The sequence below is a fragment of the Ursus americanus genome, chromosome 30 (genome assembly GCF_024610735.1).
Source record: "Ursus americanus isolate L20-20 chromosome 30, mUrsAme1.1.p, whole genome shotgun sequence".
In the NCBI taxonomy this organism is placed as follows: domain Eukaryota; kingdom Metazoa; phylum Chordata; class Mammalia; order Carnivora; family Ursidae; genus Ursus; species Ursus americanus.
The window spans coordinates 25,255,128-25,275,921 of NC_142156.1; the positions used below are offsets into that span (position 1 = coordinate 25,255,128).

A 20,794-nucleotide genomic window follows, 5' to 3' on the forward strand; every position below is an offset into this window, starting at 1 on the left:
AGAAAACCGCGTCAGGCACGAGGGGCACGCCGGGCACAGCCACACCTCTGCGCCCCCTACTCAAGCACCCACGTGGCCATCACACCACCTCTGTGCCTCTGCGCATCCCCCACTCTCCACACCAAACCGAGAGAGCTGGATTCCACCGAACAGATTTACCCTGACTGTCAAGAGGAAAACTGAAAATTAAGGGATAGAAATAAACAGATATAGCAAAATTCACATCAGCAAAAGCAGAAGCCACAGCAGAGAGAACTGAAGGGACAAAAACAACGTTACCATGCCAGAAGAGTGAAATCTGCCAAAAGGACTGTTAGGTATCTATCAGTCAAGCTAGGACAGGGATACAGGGGAAACTGAGGCACGCAGTCAGACGGGAAACGAGCGCACTTCTTCCTGAGGCTGACAAAGCAAGCGGTCAAAGGGAGAGGACACGGAAGCTGGCTCCTGCTTCCAGGTGTCGCACACCCGCTTCAAAGCTGCACACACTGGCCCGCCCGAGCGTCCATTACCTGACTGGCCTCCGCGGACAGCGCCTCCAGCTGCCCTTCAAGCCTCATCTTGTCTTTCAGGGCCTGCAGCATGGCGTCGTGGGTCTCGGCAGCAGAGCTTTCCAGGGACACGCTGAGGGACGAGGGCACGGAGCATCAGGCACCTGAGGTCGCAGGACGCAGCTGCGCTCCTCCTCACCTGCCCCGCGTCTCCAGGCACCCACACCGCTGCTCCTCTCCCCCACGTTTTTTTAAGTTAAAAGACTTAAGTCAAGCACTAATGCTCTTACAAATGCTACCAATAAACACCCCCATGGAGCTGGAATGTCCTTACTGAAACATCAGCCGGGGGAAGCACCCGTGCAGTTTTAGAGACACGTCTGCACAAATAGTGGAAAACAGCATTATCTTAATAATGGAAATGGTTACTGATCTATTCCGTTTCTTACAAGGCAACAGAGTTGTGCGTAAATGAAATGTTGAAGACTAAGCACGTCATTGGAAGAGCAGAACAATGCTGTCCGTCAGCTCTGGTAGTGAGGGGCGGTCTGCAGACGGCACCCACCTGCTGCAGATGCTGTCTGTCCGACTCCGCGTCTCCCCATTGACCTCCTGCCCCCGGTCTTGGTGCTCGGCTGCTGCGGCCTGGAGGACATCTGTGATGGAGGGGAACTGGCCCAGTGCACCAGCAGCAATCTCTTGGCCGTTGACCACATAGGATGCTTCTCGAGTGCCCATGGTGTTCACCAGAAGCCCGCTCATCCCACGGGTAGACATGCTGCTGTGGGAGGAGCTGTCACTCTCATTCCCATCGGCCTCAGACATGTTGTCACCGGTCAGGGATGCGTTCTCCAGGTGGTCATCAGCCTCAGGACATAGGCTAACCTCAGACACCACGGACGCCACACTGCTGTGGTTCTGCTTCAGAGAGCCCCTGGCAGAGTCTGCAGCCGGAACATTTCCACCAGAACTCCCAGTACCTGCGTCTTCAGTTTTGTAATCAGCCAGAGACCGAATTTTGCTTGATTTGGAACTTTTTTTCCCCTTAGGATGTGTCAGGAGCCCTAAGCTGCCCACCTTCGGGCCTCGAGGGACACTGGTGCGCAAGAAGGAATACTCCTTTGTCAGAGCCACGGCACTGGCCCGGGGCAGGGCTTCTGGGTTCAGCATGAGTTCCGGGTCGAGTGTGCTTGACAGTCTCGTTCTAGTCGCAGGCTGACTGGACTGAGAAAGAAAAGTACAGAAATGATGAAACCAGCAGTGCTCAAATACTGCTCCCCAGAAAGGCTGTGCCAAGTACCCTCCCTGCACAAACCCTCCGCACACCAGCTCCACACCCAGTCACCGGTCCCAGCACACACCTCTCATAACTGTGACTTGGCAACGTCTTAAAACTTCTACCACAGCAAGTCCCTCTTCACAACCCTACTCTTAGGAGGCTTTCCTGGCAGTCCTCCTGCATTCACTCTTCTCAACAGACTTGAAAATGTTCAAGTTGTTATTATTATATTTTAAAGATTTTATTTATTCAATTGTCTCAGAGAGAGAGCTAGAGAGAGGGCGGGCAAGCACGCACAAGCAGGGGGAGTAGCAGGCAGAGGGAAAAGCAGGCTCCCCACTGAGCAGGGAGCCCAATGTGGGACTCGATCCCAGGACCCTGAGGTCATGACCTGAGCCGAAGGTAGACGCTTCACTGACTGAGACACTCAGCCACCCTGTTTCTAAACCATTTCTACTGCCATTTTAATTTAATTCTTAGATATTTTATCATTTTATTGTTGTAATTATTATCTTTTCCCACTAATTTTATAACTAGTCATATTAGGATAACTATTGATTTTTCATATTTGTATTTTAAACTGACAATATTCTGAATCATTATTTTAATAATTTTAGAATATTTTAATAAATCTATTATAATTTTTTCAGGTGATCCTCTAGTTTTCCAAGTTATTACCAAGACCCGCAAATAACAACATTTTCCCTCTTTTTCAGTATTTTTATCTCTTACTTTTCTTATATTATTATGTCAACTAGAACTTCCCAAAGGGCCTTAAAGGAGATGGAGGATGATGGCAGACGTTGTTCCTTGCTGCTATTTCGTAAAGATTTTATTTATTTGAGAGAGAGAGAGAGAGTGCCTGTGAGCAAGGGGAGGGGCAGAGAGGGTGGAGGGAGGAAGAGAGAGAGAATCTCCAGCTGACTCTGCACTGAGTGTGGAGCCCAGTGCAGAGCTCCACCTCACCACCTGAAAACCACGACCTGAGCCAAAACCAGGAGTCGGACACTTAACCAAATGAGCTCAAGGCACTCCCCAGTTGCTTTTCAAAAGGACTTTCTCTAACAGAGAAATAGCCAATCCTATGTTTATTCCATAAAATCAGTGCAATCGCGATAGGGCAAGGGGACAAGGTGGGGAAAGGGAAACATCTCAAAATGATACTGGGATGCGACGGGAAGAACAAATGAGCAAAAATGGCTGGAAAAGAGTCAGGGTGTAGGGCAATGGATAGACGGGCCAGTCCAGATCCTAACACAGACTGTGAAACCTCAGTAAGTAGACCCACTGAGAACTGAAAAGCAAAAGACAGGCAGACGACACCAAATGCAGCCCAGAAATCCATCCAAGTACAGGTGGGCTGGCAGATGTTCAAGCTGCCACGCAACAAAGCAGGGCTACAGCTGCTGAGGGGACAAGCAACGTGAGAACCGACCCGCTATCCACAGAGGGGCGAGTTCCCACCTCTCACCATCATCCAACACATAGTTAAAGAACACATTCTAAAATACTTTTTAGGGGCGACTGGGTGGCTCAGTCGTTAAGCGTCTGCCTTCAGCTCAGGGCGTGATCCCTGAGCCTGCTTCTTCCTCTCCCACTCCCTGCTTGTGTTCCCTCTCTCGCTGGCTGTCTCTCTCTCTGTCAAATAAATAAATAAAATCTTTAAAAAAATAAAATACTTTTTATACTATCTTATACTTTTTGTATAAGAAGAAAACATTGGCGAACTTATTTATAATCCTCAAATGGGAAGATCCTTTTGAAATATGACATAAACCCCAAAAGAAGTAACAGCAAAGATAGAAAATTTTGACTACAAATATTTAAAACTGATGTGCAGTGAAAAATACACCTGAGAAGTAGTTAAAAGATATGTCAAACAGGGAAAAAATATTTGCAATAAAGATGAAAAAGGGGTAATTTCCCACATATGTCACTTATGTAGCAAAAAGAGGCCAAAAGAAAAATGAGCAAAGACTGACAAAGATACACAAACATGGCGCATCTGGGAGGGTCAGTCGGCTGAGTGTCCAACTTGTGGTTTCAGCTCAGGTCACGGTCTCAGGGTCATGGGATCGAGCCCGACGTCAGGCTCCGCGCTCCGTGGGAAGTCTGCTTGAGATTCTCTCTCTCCCTCTGCCACTCCCCCACTAAAATAAATAAATCTTCAAAAAAAAAAAAACCACACAAACCACTAACACATAAAAGGTGCAAACTGCTAGGAGACACTGTTGTTCTCACCTGTCAGAGGACAAAATCTAATTTTTGTTATTTTAATGCTCACAAGGACAACACTGGCAGTGTCATTCTGCTAACTGGAGTATAAGCCAGCCCAGCCTATCCAGAGTGCAACGAATATCAAACTAATACAGAGAACCTTTACCTAATAATCTGACGTTCAAGGATTCGTCCACAAAAGTCCACCAAAGCACAAAACACTCACTGCAGCACTGTCTGCAATTTCAGAAATCCAGAAACAACCAGGGGCCCCTGGGTGGTTCAGTGGGTTAAGTGTCTGCCTTCGGCTCAGGTCATGATCTCAGGGTCCTGGGATTGAGTCCCACATCCGGCTCCCTGCTCAGCGGGGAGTCTGCTTCTCACTCTCCTTCTGCCCCACACCTCCCCACTCCTGCACTCACACAAGCAGGTGCTCTCTCTCTCGCACAGTAAAATCTTTTTTAAAAAATACAAAAATTGAGAAACAACCAAAATATCAATCAGAAGAGGTTGCTAATGAAATGCTGGTCCACGCGCTATTGTGAAGGATGACAGCACTCAGCACATGGTGAGAAGGGCAGGCAGTGTGAAGAACCGACCACCATTGAGGCATAACAATGTTTTCAAAGTGTTTATCAGACTGTAAACAGGACAGAACTCTTACTCACCATGACTGACTCACATGTGGCATGTGAATGTGGGGTCTGAGCTATGTTCCTCGTGTAAGCGAAATATTCCCAAAGAAGTGTCCTTCTGCTCCTAATTTAGTTTCAGTTGCTTATTTTGCATACTTTGATTTCTACCAAATTCCTGCCTTTTAGCACCTGCTGGACGGTCATAAGCCCCTTCACAGGGACCGACCACCATAATGAGTTCTGGCAGATTCTCCCATTCTAAGCTAACCCGTACTCAGAAAAACCTCGCTCGGCAACCTGCGCTCTTCCACACGCTGGCAGGTGGTGCCGACTGGTCATGAGCATTTCACGTGACACCCAGGAGCACAGCAGTGGGGAGCACAGCTCGGCGTGCAGACAGGCAGGTTCAGACCCCCACGCAGCCAGCCATTCCGCTCTGAGCTTCAATGACAGCCACTCCTTGAAGGGCTAAGGAGGCCTAAACAAGACTCTGGTCTGAGCACAGGACAGCACCCCCCAGAATGCACTCTGCTTCCGCTGGCCCTGCCCCGAGAGTCTCTGGAGTGGGACAGGTGGTGGTTCTCATACCAGCATCTTACTGCCCACCTGCCTGCCTTCTTCAGGGTGTGGGCGGCTGAGCACGCAGGGACCATAAGTTGGTCAGAACAGCATGAGACAAATGCAATGCCCATTTCCATCACTTGAAGAGAAGTTATCTTACTGAAGACTAAGGAAATATCCTTCCATTTAAACCATCAGTTATGCATCTATATCATTTTTTTAAAGACTTTTTATTTATTTATTTGACAGAGATAGACAGCCAGCGAGAGAGGGACACAAGCAGGGGGACTGAGAGAGGAAGAAGCAGGCTCCCAGCAGAGGAGCCCGATGTGGGACTCGATCAAGGAACGCCGGGATCACGCCCTGAGCCGAAGGCAGATGCTTAACGACTGCGCTAGCCAGGCGCCCCTATTTTATATCATTTTTAAAGACAGGAAATGATGCTAAATTTCACATGTGGAATCTTACACAGAACTCCTGACACATTAATCGCCTAATATTGGACGACCCAGGCAGGCCTCCAGGAGGTAGACTGAGGACAGGCCTCTGGGAAGCAGAGTGAGAACAGGTCCCTGGAGGCAGGGTGCACAGGCCCTGGCCGACAGTCACTGTCTGGTCTATATTCTGACTCTCACTTCACCGCTGAGTGACCTCTGATAAGCCCCTTACCTACCTGAGCCTCGGTTCTTCTTCCGTAGGGAACTGAACACAGTGCCTGGCACGAAATGATGACTAGCTGCTATCGCTGTAACTTCTGCTAGGCCATCGGGACAGACCCTGAAAGCCCCTGCCCAGGCAGAAGAGCCTGGTGGTGGCTCCTCCAGCTCACTTACATTGGCTTTGGAGCAATGACACCTATAACGTCACAGTACCCTCCTGGGAACACAAAGAGCCTGATGGGGACATGTCACCACTAAATCACTCACTGAAACCGTGTTTAAAGGTTAATTTTAATTTTAAATCCTTTTAATTTGAAATTCTCAAGTACACAAAAGTTGGACAAAGTATGAAACACCCAAACCCAACTGCCCAGTCATTTGATATGATCAAAAAGACTGTGCTCATTAGCATGCCAACAAAAGTTTCCTACCTGAACAGAACTGACGTCAGCATATACTCATCAAATCCACGTGACGTGGCACATGCTCTGACACTGTACAGACCACCGGTCAACAGACGTTACAGTGCTCATGAAATAAACCTAGAACTGACTGCTCAAGGAGGGAGAAAAATTATACCCAAGTACTTGCAGTCTCAGCTTTTCAAATGGCAGATACAGGAATCAAATATGCTCAACTACAGGGAAGGCGGCCCATATGGGACAGGAGCCACAGTCCTGCTATAGTCTTCCCGAAGGGTGGGAACTGCAGAGAGAAGTGATCTTCCCAGAGAAGCACAGACCATCCCAGCACACACAAACCAACGACAGGTAGGTCCTAGAAATGCTGTCGAATTTCTCTTTCCCACACATGAAGCTCCCCATTAGCTTGTTCAAGTCAGGGAGACTCACTCTTTCCTGCTGGCGCTTCACCCTGTACTGTCTGAGCTGTTCTTCCAGCCGTTTCCGAGCCTGAAGGCGGACCTGCTCCTCCTTCTCCAGGGGCAGGGAAGCCTCTGTCGAACCTGCGGTGAGGAAATGATCGTTTAAAAACTCATAAAGCACCAGGGCACAGAGGACAAACCAGAACAGCAGGTAGGCTGTTTAGCGTTCCATTACCAATTAAATATGATTTAGCTTCCAACAATGCTTCGCCTTCTAGTTTGAAAGAGCTATTTCCTGATGGAGAGACAACCGGGAGCCCTGCACGTGCATGGGAGAAGACCCACTGGCAAAGCACAGGGTCTGTGCTCACACCACCCGCATGTCACTCCCCACAGGAATCCAGCTGGAAAACGGACACAGCTCACCCGTGACTTGCAGCAACACGAGAACTAAATCTAAAGTCAGTGCCAGGGCCCTCAGCTCCCACGCAGCTCCAGCTGTGCTCGGGAGGTCGCACAGCAGCACGTGGACAGTCGCATCCACACAACTGTACTGAGGGATAATCCGAGCACGTGGTCAAGGGACACCAAACGTGACTTCCTCACAGTCGCATCTGCGGACACAATCTGACCCATGGCTTATCTAATTCCCACAGCGAGTCCTGTTACAGTCAAGTTTTGCAAAATCGAAAGGCACTCATACAAGCAGTACTCAGACATTACCTACTAAGGAAAAAAACTGTTCACAGTGACCCATTCGGGACTCACCTCAAAGTGAAGCCCGAGCAGGAGTCCCCACGGGGCCTGAGGCTGGTTACCTCAGTTTCCTGACAGAGACAACTCCTGTCCAGGGGCCAGACTCAAGGACAGGAGGGGAAATGAGAACTTTTTGGCCAAAAACAGAATTGAGAATATCTCAAAACCCTAATCTTTTATTTTGGGTAATAAAAGGGCTGAACAGTGAGCAAAAGGAACGACAGCCACAGGATTCTTTCACACTCAGCCATGCACCTGGAATGCTGCCAAGGACACAGGCAGGGTCAGCTCCCACACTGATGAGAGCAGGAACATGTCCTCATTTAGCCACTTCACAGACACCACCTCCTTCAGATGTGGACTCTGAGAAGATAAGCAGCTGTGGTTTAAATCATCCCTAAAGCCTCAGGGGCGCCTGGGTGGCTCAGTCAGTCCAACGTCCAACTCTGGTTTCAACTCAGGTCACAATCTCAGGGTCGTGAGGTTGAGCCCCGGGTCAGACTCCACGCTCCGCCAGGAGTCTGCTGGAGATTCTCTCTCTCCCTGTCCCTCCCCTGACTTGCGAGCACGCACCCCCCCCCAAATAAATAAAAATCTTAAATAATCTCTAAAACCTGCATAATTGCTAGGAACCCATCAAGTCATTACTAATGTGTGCGTTTATCACTGGAAAGGTCTACTACTTTTCACAAGGCTAAGGGACCCACATGGCAAAAACCTAGGGGTCTACAGCCTCAAGCACGGAGCCCAAGTCAGCAGACTCAGGGCTGGGTAAATACTCGCCAAGAGGGGCAGCTGGCAGCCGCAGAATACTGCCATGTAGGTACCTGGGGTTAGGGCTCACAAATCCCTACAATCAAGAACCCAGACTCATTATATGACAGCTCTGGACTTCGATGTTGACAGTTAAAAGTTATTTTATTTTTTTAAAGTAAGCTCTACACCCACATTGTGGGGCTTGAACTCACAACCTCGAGATCAAGAGTCACACACTCTACCAACTGAGCCAGCCAGGTGCCCCTAAGTTTACAGAAATTTTAAAAACACATTGCAGCCCTAGTAAAATAATGCCTGTGAAGAAAAGGGCAAACAATCCAAAAGAAAAATGGGCCAAACAAATCAACAATTCACAGAAAAGAATGGTAAATGGCCAACAGGTAAAAGATGCCCAAATGATCAGGGAAGTGTGAGCTCCAAACTAAAGTACCGAAGAAGTGTTGTGGCACAGCCAACAGGCTGGTGAAACTGAGAACAGTGCGTGCCCAGGGGGAGCCCAGGCCTCTCAGGGTCGTTAGCGGTATAGCGAAAGGACTGGGCACGATGGAAAAAAGATGCCATTGCTTTCGACCAAGTATTCTGCTTCTGGGATGCAGTCCACAGAAATCAAAGCACGAACGCTGCTGGATACGTGTCCCACAGCGCTCTCCGCAGCATTAGTCATGCTGGCCGATGGAACAGACACAGAGACCCACCCGGCCACGCCACAGGCTCTTGACCAGCCTTCAAAGAATGAATCTGCAGTTGCATCAGACAGAGTGGGGGCAATCTCCACATGATAACACCAAACAGGAAATATGACCATCTAATCCCTTCTTTAAACACAATGACTGAAACTTGGCTGTTTGCAGGGCCATAAAGGATCATGTGAGAATGCGGCTCACTAGCAGGGGAGTGGTGTGAGAGGTAGAAACAGCATGTGTGGTACGATCCCATTATGTAAGATCGTGTGTGTCTGTGTATGACAAACGTGTTGGAAAAAGGCCTGGATGTTTCCAGGGCTGACGGGCTGCCACTCTGTGACCTGCTCACCCCTGGGTCCCCACGCTGATTAAAATAATTCAGAAAAGAAAGCTGTCGAACTTCAACTCCCCGATGACTGTTTGCTCACCATCCTGGGAAAAAAAAGACATGCCGCACAGTCCTTTAAATCCAGACCTGGAGCAGCATCCCCAGTGTCAACCATGAAGAAGTGTATTTTCTCTCTAAAAGGGAGCCACTTGTTCAATGCACAACCCAGCACAGTGATACATCGGTGATGACAGAGGGACGAGCAGCAAGCCGGTCAAGGCACGTGCCTCTGAAGGGTGGTGAGTAACAAGGGAGGCAGGAGGAGGGTTGGGGGAGAGCGGGAAGAGCCCGGTGGGAACAGATGCTTACACAGTTGCGTTTCTTGCATAGGAAGACTGAGTCTGAGAGACTGCAAAGCTTCTTTTCTAACACTGCCCTCAGCACTAGTCCCCTGAGACTTCCTTAGGTTGTCATGGAAACCAGCCACACCTGGAGAGGCATCGGGACCCCCTGGGCTTGTGGGGGGACCGAGAGATGACGGGTCTGGGAACGGTGACGTCGGCCCATTCTGACAGGTGTCGCCCTTGCTGGGTACATCCGGGCCTCCTCCACCGTCTGAAGCTCTGTGTACCTGGATACTGGCACCTGGAAAAGAGAGCATGCTGGGCTATCATGGTTTTAACAACTAGATCGAGTTGTTTTTCAGACACGCAGCTAACACAGGACAGAAGGGACTGTAGATGCAGGAGCATGAGCTATCTCCACGCCCCATGAGACCGTTTGCTCTGGGAGGAGAGCAGGCCTCACTCTCCTCACATAAGTGGGTGGTATCGGACAAGCAGCTCAACTGCTCATCTGTGGAACCGAGATTGTGGGATTTAAGTAGTAATGTCTCCTTTTCATTTAAACAAGACCAATGAGAAATCCCATGAATGTCTGGTTTTAAAAATAGAAAAAGGAAATAAATGCTAAAAACAGAGCTGACAATGTTCCTAACAGGCACTGGAAACAGCACGCTAACCAGAGCCACAGCCTCGCGCTTACACCAGGGCAGTTCCAAAGTTGTTTCAAAACGTAAGTTTATCCTGCAAAATGAGAAATCTAAGGCAAAGAGGTACAGTAACTGATCCGAACAACTAAGGCAGAGTCAGAGTCTGTACTTCTGTTTGATGAGAGTTTGCTAATTAAAAACCCAAGTTTAACCAGCGATGACTATACACCCGCGTACCCAGCTCAGTTTCACCCACTAACATCACTATACACAGATTTGTCATATACTAACTGAAACCTATTTCCTTGTCTGAAGAAAAAAAAGACTTCTTACAATTAAATGATTTTTACCTTCTCTGCCCCCTCACCCCAGTAAGGGAGCCAGTTGGCAGTCAAGAACCAAGACGGCGCCTGGAAGGAGGAAGGGAGGGTCCAGGGGCCTCTGGGTGTGGTTCTGGAGGTTCCCAAGGGCAGCAAGGTCCCAGCCTCCCACAGGGATCCACGTCACTTGGATCCCTGGACGTACCCAGGATGCATCCAAGAAACTGCCCTTTGCCCAAGGAAATTCAAAATGGGTTTCTGACACTTGACATGTGAGCTCCAACCAATACAGCGATTCACTGTCACACTTCCCTGAGAGTAAAAACCATAGAAACAGGGCACCACAGACTCAAAGCAGAATGAGGACACTGGACCACAGCCCTGACCTGATCGTCTGCTCTCATGCAAACATCCCTTTGGCTCCATGATGGGTGAGGCGGAAGGGGAGCCTACATTTCAGATACAAGGTAATCAGGTCAATACCACTTTCTGATGGGCTTATAGATCCGGGAGAGTCTCTACATCTTCCTGTTCACATGACAAAATAATTTTTTGAACATTATATTGCACTTTAAAAAAATCTAGAAGGCGGCCCCAAAAACATTAAGACTATTATTCCCAAACACAAGTCAAATCCTGGATAAACAAGTAACAAAGATGACGACACAATGACAAAATATGGCTACTACCACTTCTCGCTGTGTCTGAGTACTTGTGTCTTATGCACCATTTCTTTCAGGCCTCACAACTACCCTCAGGTGCGTGCACCGTTCATCTTCCATTTACACAAGAAGTGAAATGAGATCAAATGAGAGCCCTGCTTGAGGGCTCACTGTCTCAGTGACAGATCTAAGAGCTGGCTCCCTGTCTATCCTGCTGTTGAATCCCTGGTCTTGGGCCCCTGCTGTTATCAGCCCTGCCTGGCACTGAAGGAGCACTAATCAACAAAACCATTCAGATGCAGGATCACTTGCAAGAGCAGAATGCAGTTTCTGCCAGCAAATCGGTAGGTACAGACTCTACGACCTCCAAGCACACATCGCACCGACCCTCCTAAACAGGGAGGGGCATAAGAACCGAGTGAATAATTCACCCTGTAGTTCTGACACACGAATAACCCACCAGCTAACATGCAAATGTGGTCCAGTAATCCTTAGATCACTACTGGACCACTTCTGGATCCCAGTTTGTAAAACTTAGGCAACCCACCAACAAGAAAGGTAGGATGCTAGGCAGGGAACAACGCGGCAATGAAGACGCACAGAAGTCTTGAGGGGAAACAACGCCGCTGCAGCCTGCTGGAGCAGAGCACAGGACAGCTCCTGCTCTACTTAACACGCACGGTACTTGATTTCCAGTTGCCACCAACTAAGAAAGAACACTCACCTGAGTAGTAAAAACACTCTGAACATAAAGTTCGTTATGGTCTTAAACACCACAGTCATGTTCCAAAATGCAAGAGGACCCACGTCCTCCTATTTAACGGCAAAATGTCAGCAGCAAAGAGTAACCGGTGACTTACACTGGGCTTCGTCCCACTGGTCAGGCAGCGCCGGTGAGCCTGGGGGCTGGGGGAGGGCCTCCGGGTCAGCTGGGGTACCACTGCTGGCTCCGGCTGGCATCCTGTCCATGGTCAGAACAGCACAGGCTGGGCTGAGTCTCAGGGGCTGCAAGTGAGCTGCTGGCAGGTTCAGTTTCGGCCATCAGCAGGAGCCAAGAGCTTCTGGGAAGAACCACAATAGGCCTTCCATTCTGGGGAGATCTAAAGTCTCATAAGTGGTTTGAAATCAAACCAAGTAATATCATGATACCTGATAGGAGGGAGAAAAGAAAGAAAGAATTACGAATCTTCATTTGTCAGATTTGAATAATAATTCCAGGACTAACATTTGGCTCCCAACTCACATCTATATAATAAACACAGATTTATTCATTCAGCAGACAACGCTTCAGTACCTACAATATCCCAGGTTTTGAGGATAAAATGCTGAACCAGCCAAACCTGGGCCTGTTCCTGAAGGTGCTTAGTGTCTGCACTGGTGCTGGCTCAGGGCCATCCTGCCCAGCGGAGCTGGAACTGGAACTGTAAACACCACAGGGAGCCTCCGAGCAGAGGCAGGGCTTGGTAGGCTGAGGAACGGAGTTATTTGTTAAAATTTAAGTAATCTGAGTTAAACAACCACATGTGACCAGTGACGTCTGTACTGGACACGCAGGCCTAAGCACTCACAGGGCTCCCAGGGCAAGCCCCCCTCCCAGGAAGCCTGACCTGATGGTTGAAGACGCAGGTGCACAGAACGTGGACACCGTACACTGTATCGGGGCAAGCACAGGGAGATGAGGACACATGGAAAGGAGCCTCCATGGAATTGGGGTCCAGAGAAGGCATCTCACAGCAGGTGACCAGTCTCGTCTTTCATTTCTGTCAGGATCAGCTTTTAGCCCATCCTGCGAGGCTTAGTTCAAGGGAGGAAAACTCCACCCCAAGTTCAGCAGCTGGTTACCGTTTTGGAAGCGTACTGAGGACATTCATAACCTGTTCCTCGTCATCAGATAAGGCTGGAGCCGCATGCATTCTGCACAAATGTTGGCATTTACTTCCTTTAAAATAAGTTTCACACTATCCTATTCCGGGTTTCATGAGTTTCAGGACAAAAATTTATAGGACTTCCTTCTCCAGCTTACAAATCCCACACAGACCTTTCAGATAGGGGCCTGAGCAGTGGCCACACAAGGCGGGGGACTGAAGCCGACGCCACAGCAGAAGGGTGCCGGCAGGCTCTTTCTCCACAATCCTCTCTTGCCGTACCTCATGACCAAGCAGCCACTGGTGGCTGACATAACCTGGTCTCCCCATGATCGAGGCACTAGTGATGGCAGTGTCCCCCCGTGTAAACCAGGAGTGTCTGGCTTGCAGCTCTAATCATCCACACATTCCACTCTGCTGCCTGGCACCCTAGAGGCCAAAGAGGCTATGGGTCAGTACACAGTGCTGGTAAGAATATGAAACGGTTGGGGCGCCTGGGTGGCTCAGTCGTTAAGCGTCTGCCTTCGGCTCAGGGCGTGATCCCGGAGTCCTGGGATTGAGCCCCACGTCAGGCTCCTCCGCTGGGAGCCTGCTTCTCCCTCTCCTACTCCCCCTGCCTGTGTTCCCTCTCTCGCTGTCTCTCTCTCTGTCAAATAAATAAAATCTTTAAAAAAAAAAAAAAGAATATGAAAAGGTTATATGTACATTAAGAGTAGAACCAGCACTAAGGACTGTACTAGAAAGAACAGGATAGAACGTGTGACAACAGGGGTGACGACAATCCAACCAGCTAACAGAAAAGCACTGGGTGCCAGTGTGGCTCAGTGTCTTGCTTACGTAAATATTTGAAGACTGAAACAATACCTGGATCACAGAAATGAAGAGAGTTACGTGACGCTGTCTGCAGTGAGTTTGCTATCTTGTTTTTGTCTCTACAATAATCAGTAACCTCTTTCATCCCCAAAGCCTTTCTGGGGTGGGGTAGGGGGTGGAGAGACAAACAGGCTCTTGGAGGCTCCACACCTGTCCCTGCACATCCCACAGGGCCCTCCAAAAATCACCGTTCCACAGGGTCCCAGCTCCACGGAAAACCACTTGGCTACTGTAGATGGCTGATCGTATAGAGAAGATACCCACAAAGCAAGGCAAGGCATACGAGCAGCAGGACAGCCAGGCTGTCCCCTTCATCGCACGCCTGCCACTTCAAGAACATGCAGCAACACAGTGGAACGCGGGACCAACTGTCATTCACAGGGGGCAAGGCATACGAGCAGAAGGACAGCCAGGCTGTCCCCTTCATCGCACGCCTGCCACTTCAAGAACATGCAGCAACACAGTGGAACGCGGGACCAACTGTCATTCACAGGGCATACTGTATGTGCTGCCCAACCCGAAACGTTCCTTCACAAAAGAAAATGTTTGCATTTTGCCTTCGAATTTCCTTGTTTCTGTCCTGTGGGGGTACGGGTGAAGGTGTGTAAATCATCTTTCCCTATGATGCCTGAAAGGGTAGCAACAGCAGATGAGTGCTTTTCAGGCAGAAGCTGGTTTCTCTGCCATGGATGCGTCCTCCCCCTTGACCACCAGGCAAATTCCCAAGGACCCTTGCATGTCTACCATTCGGCATTGCTCTCAAATCTCTCCTCGGCATCAGGTAAAGCACCTGTCCCACTCCCTTCTGCCATCGAGGTAACCCTTCTGTGCACACCACCCTGCAAATGTGTGTGTGCCCATCTCCTCCACCATGCTGCAGGAACCTCGGAGGCAGAAGTCACTGCTCCAAGTCTGCCCCTACCCCTTAAACATGCCCTACTCTGAGCTGTGCTCAGCGCAGGCTACTGACTTCAATCTTTGGCTTTGCCAAGTTCCACCCCTTAGCAACCAAGCTAGTGGCCCCACAATACAGTGTTTCCCTCCTGAACACCAATGCTGCCTTTTCAAATACAGAAGAACTCTAACCATTCCTACTGAAAACACGTGGAAGCTACAGTTCCAGTGAGAGACAAAGAATGCCCCTGGAAGTTATCAAGTGGCAGAGCAGCATGTAATGGCCACATCCCAAAAAGGCAACGTCACCTGGATAAGAAGGAAGAGCAGGCGGCCAGACAGACTTCACTCATGTACTAGAGACAGAATATGCCAACCGGACAAGGGAAGGCAAAGCGGCCGCCGAGGAGCCGTGGAGAACGCGCCACCGAGGTAGGCAGTGACAACACTGGACCCTCACACTGCCCGGGAAAGAGGAACTCTGGCTGAGATGTTCAGGTTCCACCAAACATGGAGACAAATGGGTCAGGCCGTCTAAGCCCGATGCCATCACATACTCATTTAATTCCCTTTATTTGGATTTCTTAAAAAACAAGAAACCTGCTGAACCTGAGAGTTCCTACCCGCTTCAGAGCTGGATGATGGAGCCCTCCACAATATGAGACCCTGGGCCTGGGACGTGTCCTGGTAACTCTTAAAGATGGCTCCTGTTCACGTGCAGCTCCTCCTGCAGCCAGACAACAGACAGAACTCACTGCCCAGAATGGCCTCTGGTGAGGCGGCATCTCCCTGTAGGTAATAAGATGGCATTCTCTGTCTGTCCTCAGTCTCAGGTGAACGTTACTTAGCGTGACTCAGTCATCAGGGTCTCATTCCCTCACCACTGACAAAAAGAGGGCAAGAAGGGTCAGAGAGCTGGGAGCACAGCACAAGGAAGCTGTTATTAGTAACATACATTCCAGTTCCTGATTTAAAACAAAATTACAATACCAGTCTTATCACAGCAGCATTTTTGACCACCTGTACCCTGCCGTTTCCTGGAGGGAACAGACAGGGCAAAGTTATGCCTTATAATGTGTTCGTAACTCAGAATTCACGCCATCTGACATCGAGGGACTTCATACCAAAAAAACTGGCTCAGGCAAGTGTGTGTGACTTCCGGCTTTCCCCATACAGTGGGTGACGTGAGTGCCAGATACACACGAATAGCTCCACGTACCCTGCCTTGTTCAGGTTGTTTCCACTGGCAATTACAAACAGCACGGCCAGAGAGCAAATAGGACTTCCTCAAGAAGATAACGTCTTGCTGAGGCCACACCAGTCACCACAGGTAAACAGGGGCCGGTGTGCAAAGCCTCTGCAGAGCAACGCTGTGGAAAGGGTGGGCTCCAGTGTCAGCCCCGACTCCTGCAACCTCAGCTGCACGGTCCTGGCAGACTTCTTAACCACTCCTAGCCCACTGCCTCATCAGTGAGATGATGAGAAAAAGAATACAAAATTTTGCCAAGATGAAACACAAGGCACAGGTCCGTCCCACACCCTCAATAAATGGTCAGTGTTATTATTAGCGTTGTTTTCTCTTCAGCGTTTGCTTATCAAAACTGACAGGTAAAGCCAACCGAAGATATTCTCGCTTAGGAACGTACGCTGTTGAAAACTGGCCAGAAACAAAAAAATAAAAAACGCTACTTTTGAATCTGAGTAATGTCAGATGATTTTTATTTTCTTTTCCTGACATTCGAGGTACGTGAACTGAAAGCTCTGGCTCCAGAAATCGTTTAGCAACACTAAAGGAACGACGTGAAGTGTTTTAAATGTGTGACTCACCTGTAAATGGCAGACTACGTCCCAGCGGTTTTTAATCACACTGACAGTAAAACCCAGGCCTGAGCATGAACTAGGAAGCGGTCGGCCACCCGGCTCCTCCCTGCGCTGCAGCCCTGTCCCCCGTCATTTTCCTCCCTTCTCATGACGACCTCGACATACTTCTTTAGCGAAGTCCCCCGAGGTTACTCCTCCCTCGGGGTCACCACACTGCTGCTCCTTCTGCCCGAAACACTCTCGTCCCACAGTTTTGCACGACTGGCTTCTGGCCACGGAGGCCTTCCCGCAGACCCAGCCCATACTAGGGCCGCACTGACGTGCCCATCGCCCCCCTGCAGCCGAGTTCAGCGCGTCCCAGGACCTGCAGTGCACAGCGCCTGTCACACCGCTAACACCCGCCAGAGCTGTCCGCCGGCTCCGGAGGTCCAGGGGCCGCGCCTGGCCGCGCTGCCTCGGGCAAGGACCGCGCTCAGCCCCCCGGAGCTGGCCGGAGGCGAGGTGCAGGGACGGGCGGGCAGCTACAGGGACTCCCTGCAGCCGACAGCAGGTCACGTTTGTCACCTCTGACAGAAACCGCGCCCCGTTCCGCACACGCAGCGCTCGGGAAGGGCTCGCCGGGCGGGGATTCAGGAGGCCGGCTCCAGGCCCCGAGGCTACCAACGGCGAGCTGCGGGACCGACGCGGGGCGTAGCCGCTCCGGGTGGAGCCGCGGCCAGGCGGCCGCGTCCGCCCAGGCCCCGGCGCCCCTCGCCCACCGCCTGGCCTCCGCCGCGACCGCGCCGCCGCCCCCCGGCGACCCCGCGCCCTCCCAGGCCGGAGTCCCAGGCCGGGCGCTTGCCCGCGACCCTCACCCGAGCGCTGTGGAAGCCTCGGCGGCCGCCGGCCGCACTGCTCCAGCGGAGACGTGGCCGCGCGAGGGGCGGGGCGCGGCGCGTCAACGGGCTAGGACCCCCCGGAAACAGCCTGCGCGCGCTGCCTCCGTTCCGGAAGACAGACCGTCCTCTTCTGCTAGCTAACAGCCGCCCTCGGCCCGGGCTGCCCCGACCGCAGGGTGGGACTCGAGAGCCCACTCACAACGGGCGCGAGGCTGACTTCAGAAAGCGAGTCTGCCAGTCTCTCCCTTACGGAAATGCAACTTGTGGACTTGCAGGGCCAACTCCAGCAGGAAGCTAAACGAGCGAACTTCCGGCGGAAGTGGCGTGGCCAGGGCTCGGGTCCCCGCCCCTCCCAATCTGTCAGGCTGTGGGCGTGGTCACCCCCGCCCCGCCGCGGCCCCGCTGTGGGGCGTGGCTAGGAGACGCTGGCGGTGGGGGCGGGGCGATGGGCGGTGTCCGGGCCGCTGGGTGGGGCGGGTGCGGGGGTGTCTCCGCCGGCCTCGAACCCCGAACGCCCACCTCCCACGGCGCCAGTTCTTGTTTACCGCAAGGTGCCGATGCAGAAGTGACTCCTGGGGCGCCGCATTGATGTCCTACCTCTTCGGCAAACACGGCAACGTCGGCACGGGCCGCGAGGTGGAGGCGAAGGGTTTCCCTTGTTCTGTTCTGGGTCTGAAATCGTTCCGGTGCCGTTCTTTGAAAACCCTGTCCTTCCTCCATCGACTTGCTTTTGCCGCTTGTCCAGAGTCGGCCGCCTGCGTGTGCGGTGGGGTGTTTCCGGCTTGTCCACTGCTTGTGGCTGATGTCGGCTGTCGCCTACCCCGCCTGCCCCGCAGCCGCCCGCGCCCCGCAACCGCGGGCCCCGACGCCGGGTTGGGCATTTCTCCCGCTTGCTCTTTTTCAGGATTGTTCCAGGCATTTGCGGACCCATGCCCCCCATATAAATTTTAGAATAAACTCGACTGTGTCTATGAAAATCCTTCCTGGGATTGTGATAGAATTGCATTGAAACTATAGAACAATTTGGGGAGGAATCGACATCTTTCCTGTGTTGAGACTTTCAATCCGTGAATGCGGTATGTCTCCCATTTATTTAGGACTTCTGTGACTTCTTTTGACATTTTGTAATTTTGATCACACCGACCCCGTACATGTTGATACCGAAGTATTTAATTTTCTTTGCAGTAATAGTAAATGGTATTTAAAGTTTGGTTTCCACACGTTGTTAGTATAGAAATGTAGTTAAATGCTGTGTGTTGATCTTGTATCCTGAGAATTTGCTGAACTCACTAGTTAGTTCAAGGAGTTTTTCTTTTCTTACTTTTTTTTTAAAAGATTTTATTTATTTGACAGAGATAGAGACAGCCAGCGAGAGAGGGAACACAAGCAAGGGGAGTGGGAGAGGAAGAAGCAGGCTCCCAGCGGCGGAGCCTGATGTGGGGCTCAATCCCATAACGCCGGGATCACGCACTGAGCCGAAGGCAGACGCTTAACAACACCCCTCTAGGAGTTTTTCTTATAAATTCCTTGGAATCTTCTACATGACCATCATGTCATCTGCAAATGCAAAATTTAACTCCGAATGATCATGGACTTAAGTGTAGAAATGTGTGAAACTATAAAACTTTCATAAGAAAACAGAAGAGAAATTTCAGGACTGAGGGCTTGGTAAAGTGTTCTTGGACATGATACCACAAAAGAACAAAATGAGTAAATTGGACTTCACCAAAATTAAACACATTTCTTTTGAGAAAGATTCCGCTGACAATGAAAAGACCAGCGACAGATAGTTAACAAAAAATATTTGGAAACCATATATTTGATAAAGGACTGGCACCTAGAATATATTAAGAACTCCCAAAACTTAAAAAAAAAAGCAGTTACGAGATAGACCAACATATGCAGAGGCATTTCACCGAAAAGTATATACAGATGGCAAAGGAGCTTGTGAAAGATGTGCAACACCACCCGCCATTATAAAAAATGCGAATTAAGACCGCCTGGAAAACGTACTACACACACCAATCAGAGCAGCTAAAATAAATAGTAGCAATACCAATGCTAGCAACGATGTGGAGAAACTAGAGTTTTCATCCTTTACTGGTGGGACTATAAAATGGTACAGCCACTCTGTAGATTGGCGGGCGGTTTCTCTAAATTAAGCATATACTTGAGTGTATGACCCAGCAACTGCACTCCCGGATATTTACCTCAGAGAGGAAGGGAACTTAGATCCACACAGAAACCCGGACACTAGTTTTACCATAGTTTTATTTGTAATAGCTCAAAACTGGCAGCAACCAGGATCCGACCACAACGGATGAATGGTTAGACAAACTGTGGAGCATTCACACCATGGGACTCCCTCCAGCAATAACCAAGGGACTGTCGATACATGCAACAACTTAGACAAATCTCCAAGGCATCATGTTGAGGGGAAAATCTCAACAATACCCTATCACATGCTTTCACGTACATGGTATTTGTGAAATGATATGATTAGACAGATGGAAAGCAGATTACTGGTTGCGGGGGGGGGGGCGGCTAAAGTGGGCAGGGGAGAGGTCTTCGCGGTGAGAGCGATTCTGCGTCCTGAGCTGTACACACGAACGTCTTTCCGGGTTTTGAGATCGTACCACAGCTGTGCGAGGTGCCGCCAGTGTGGGAAGCTGGAGAAACAAATTATGAATAAAACGTGACAGACAACAGTCAGCGTAAAAACAAATGAGCCTATATATTAATGGCATTTTCATGCAGGAAAAAAATGCTAATTAAGTAAAAATTTTAAGTTTATTAAGGTATCATCTACATACAATATAATTTACCCATTTTATGTGTACAATTCAATTTTTAAATTTACAGTTACATTTACATTTTAGTAAATAAAACTGGACTTACTTCAATGCAGTAATAAAACATTTCCATAACCCCAAAGGATCCCTCTAGTCCGTATGCATGCAGTCCCCCCTACTCCCCTTCCCCCGACAACCACTAACCACTTCCTGTCTCTATGGATTGCCCTATTCTGGACATCTCATATAAAAAGAACCACAGAATATGTGATGTTTTGTGACTGTCTTCTCTTTTACTCAGCATTAAGCTTTGAGATTCATTCATTTTACCACGTATCAGAACTTTGTTCCTTTTTACAAATGAACAATACACTGCACTGTCCAGATACACCATATTTTGTCATCCATCCATCCACTGGTGGACACATTCCGGTGCCTTGAATGTGCTGGTCATGTTCTAAGTGTAGGGTTTAGCTGGGGAGCAGGAGA

The 20,794-nt window shown here is 49.9% G+C and overlaps 1 protein-coding gene across 3 annotated transcripts in view; it reads right to left on the reverse strand.

The window, feature by feature from the left end:
* Window positions 1-17,809, reverse strand: part of GOLGA3 (golgin A3) — a 42,561-nt gene extending 24,752 nt beyond the window's left edge. The window contains exons 1-6 of one of the 3 annotated variants that reach the window (XM_045815653.2): window positions 17,490-17,809; window positions 12,043-12,331; window positions 9,699-9,854; window positions 6,694-6,806; window positions 1,057-1,715; window positions 513-624 (exon numbers count right to left, since the gene is read on the reverse strand). In XM_045815653.2, the coding sequence (XP_045671609.1) occupies window positions 513-624; window positions 1,057-1,715; window positions 6,694-6,806; window positions 9,699-9,854; window positions 12,043-12,151 (1,149 nt within the window). In that variant the 5' untranslated portion in view covers window positions 12,152-12,331; window positions 17,490-17,809. Of the gene's footprint in view, window positions 1-512; window positions 625-1,056; window positions 1,716-6,693; window positions 6,807-9,578; window positions 9,855-12,042; window positions 12,332-12,522; window positions 17,287-17,489 lie in introns of those variants that run through there. The other 2 variants (XM_045815651.2, XM_045815652.2) reach the window with 2 other exon arrangements.
* Between the last annotated feature and the right edge of the window lie 2,985 nt (window positions 17,810-20,794).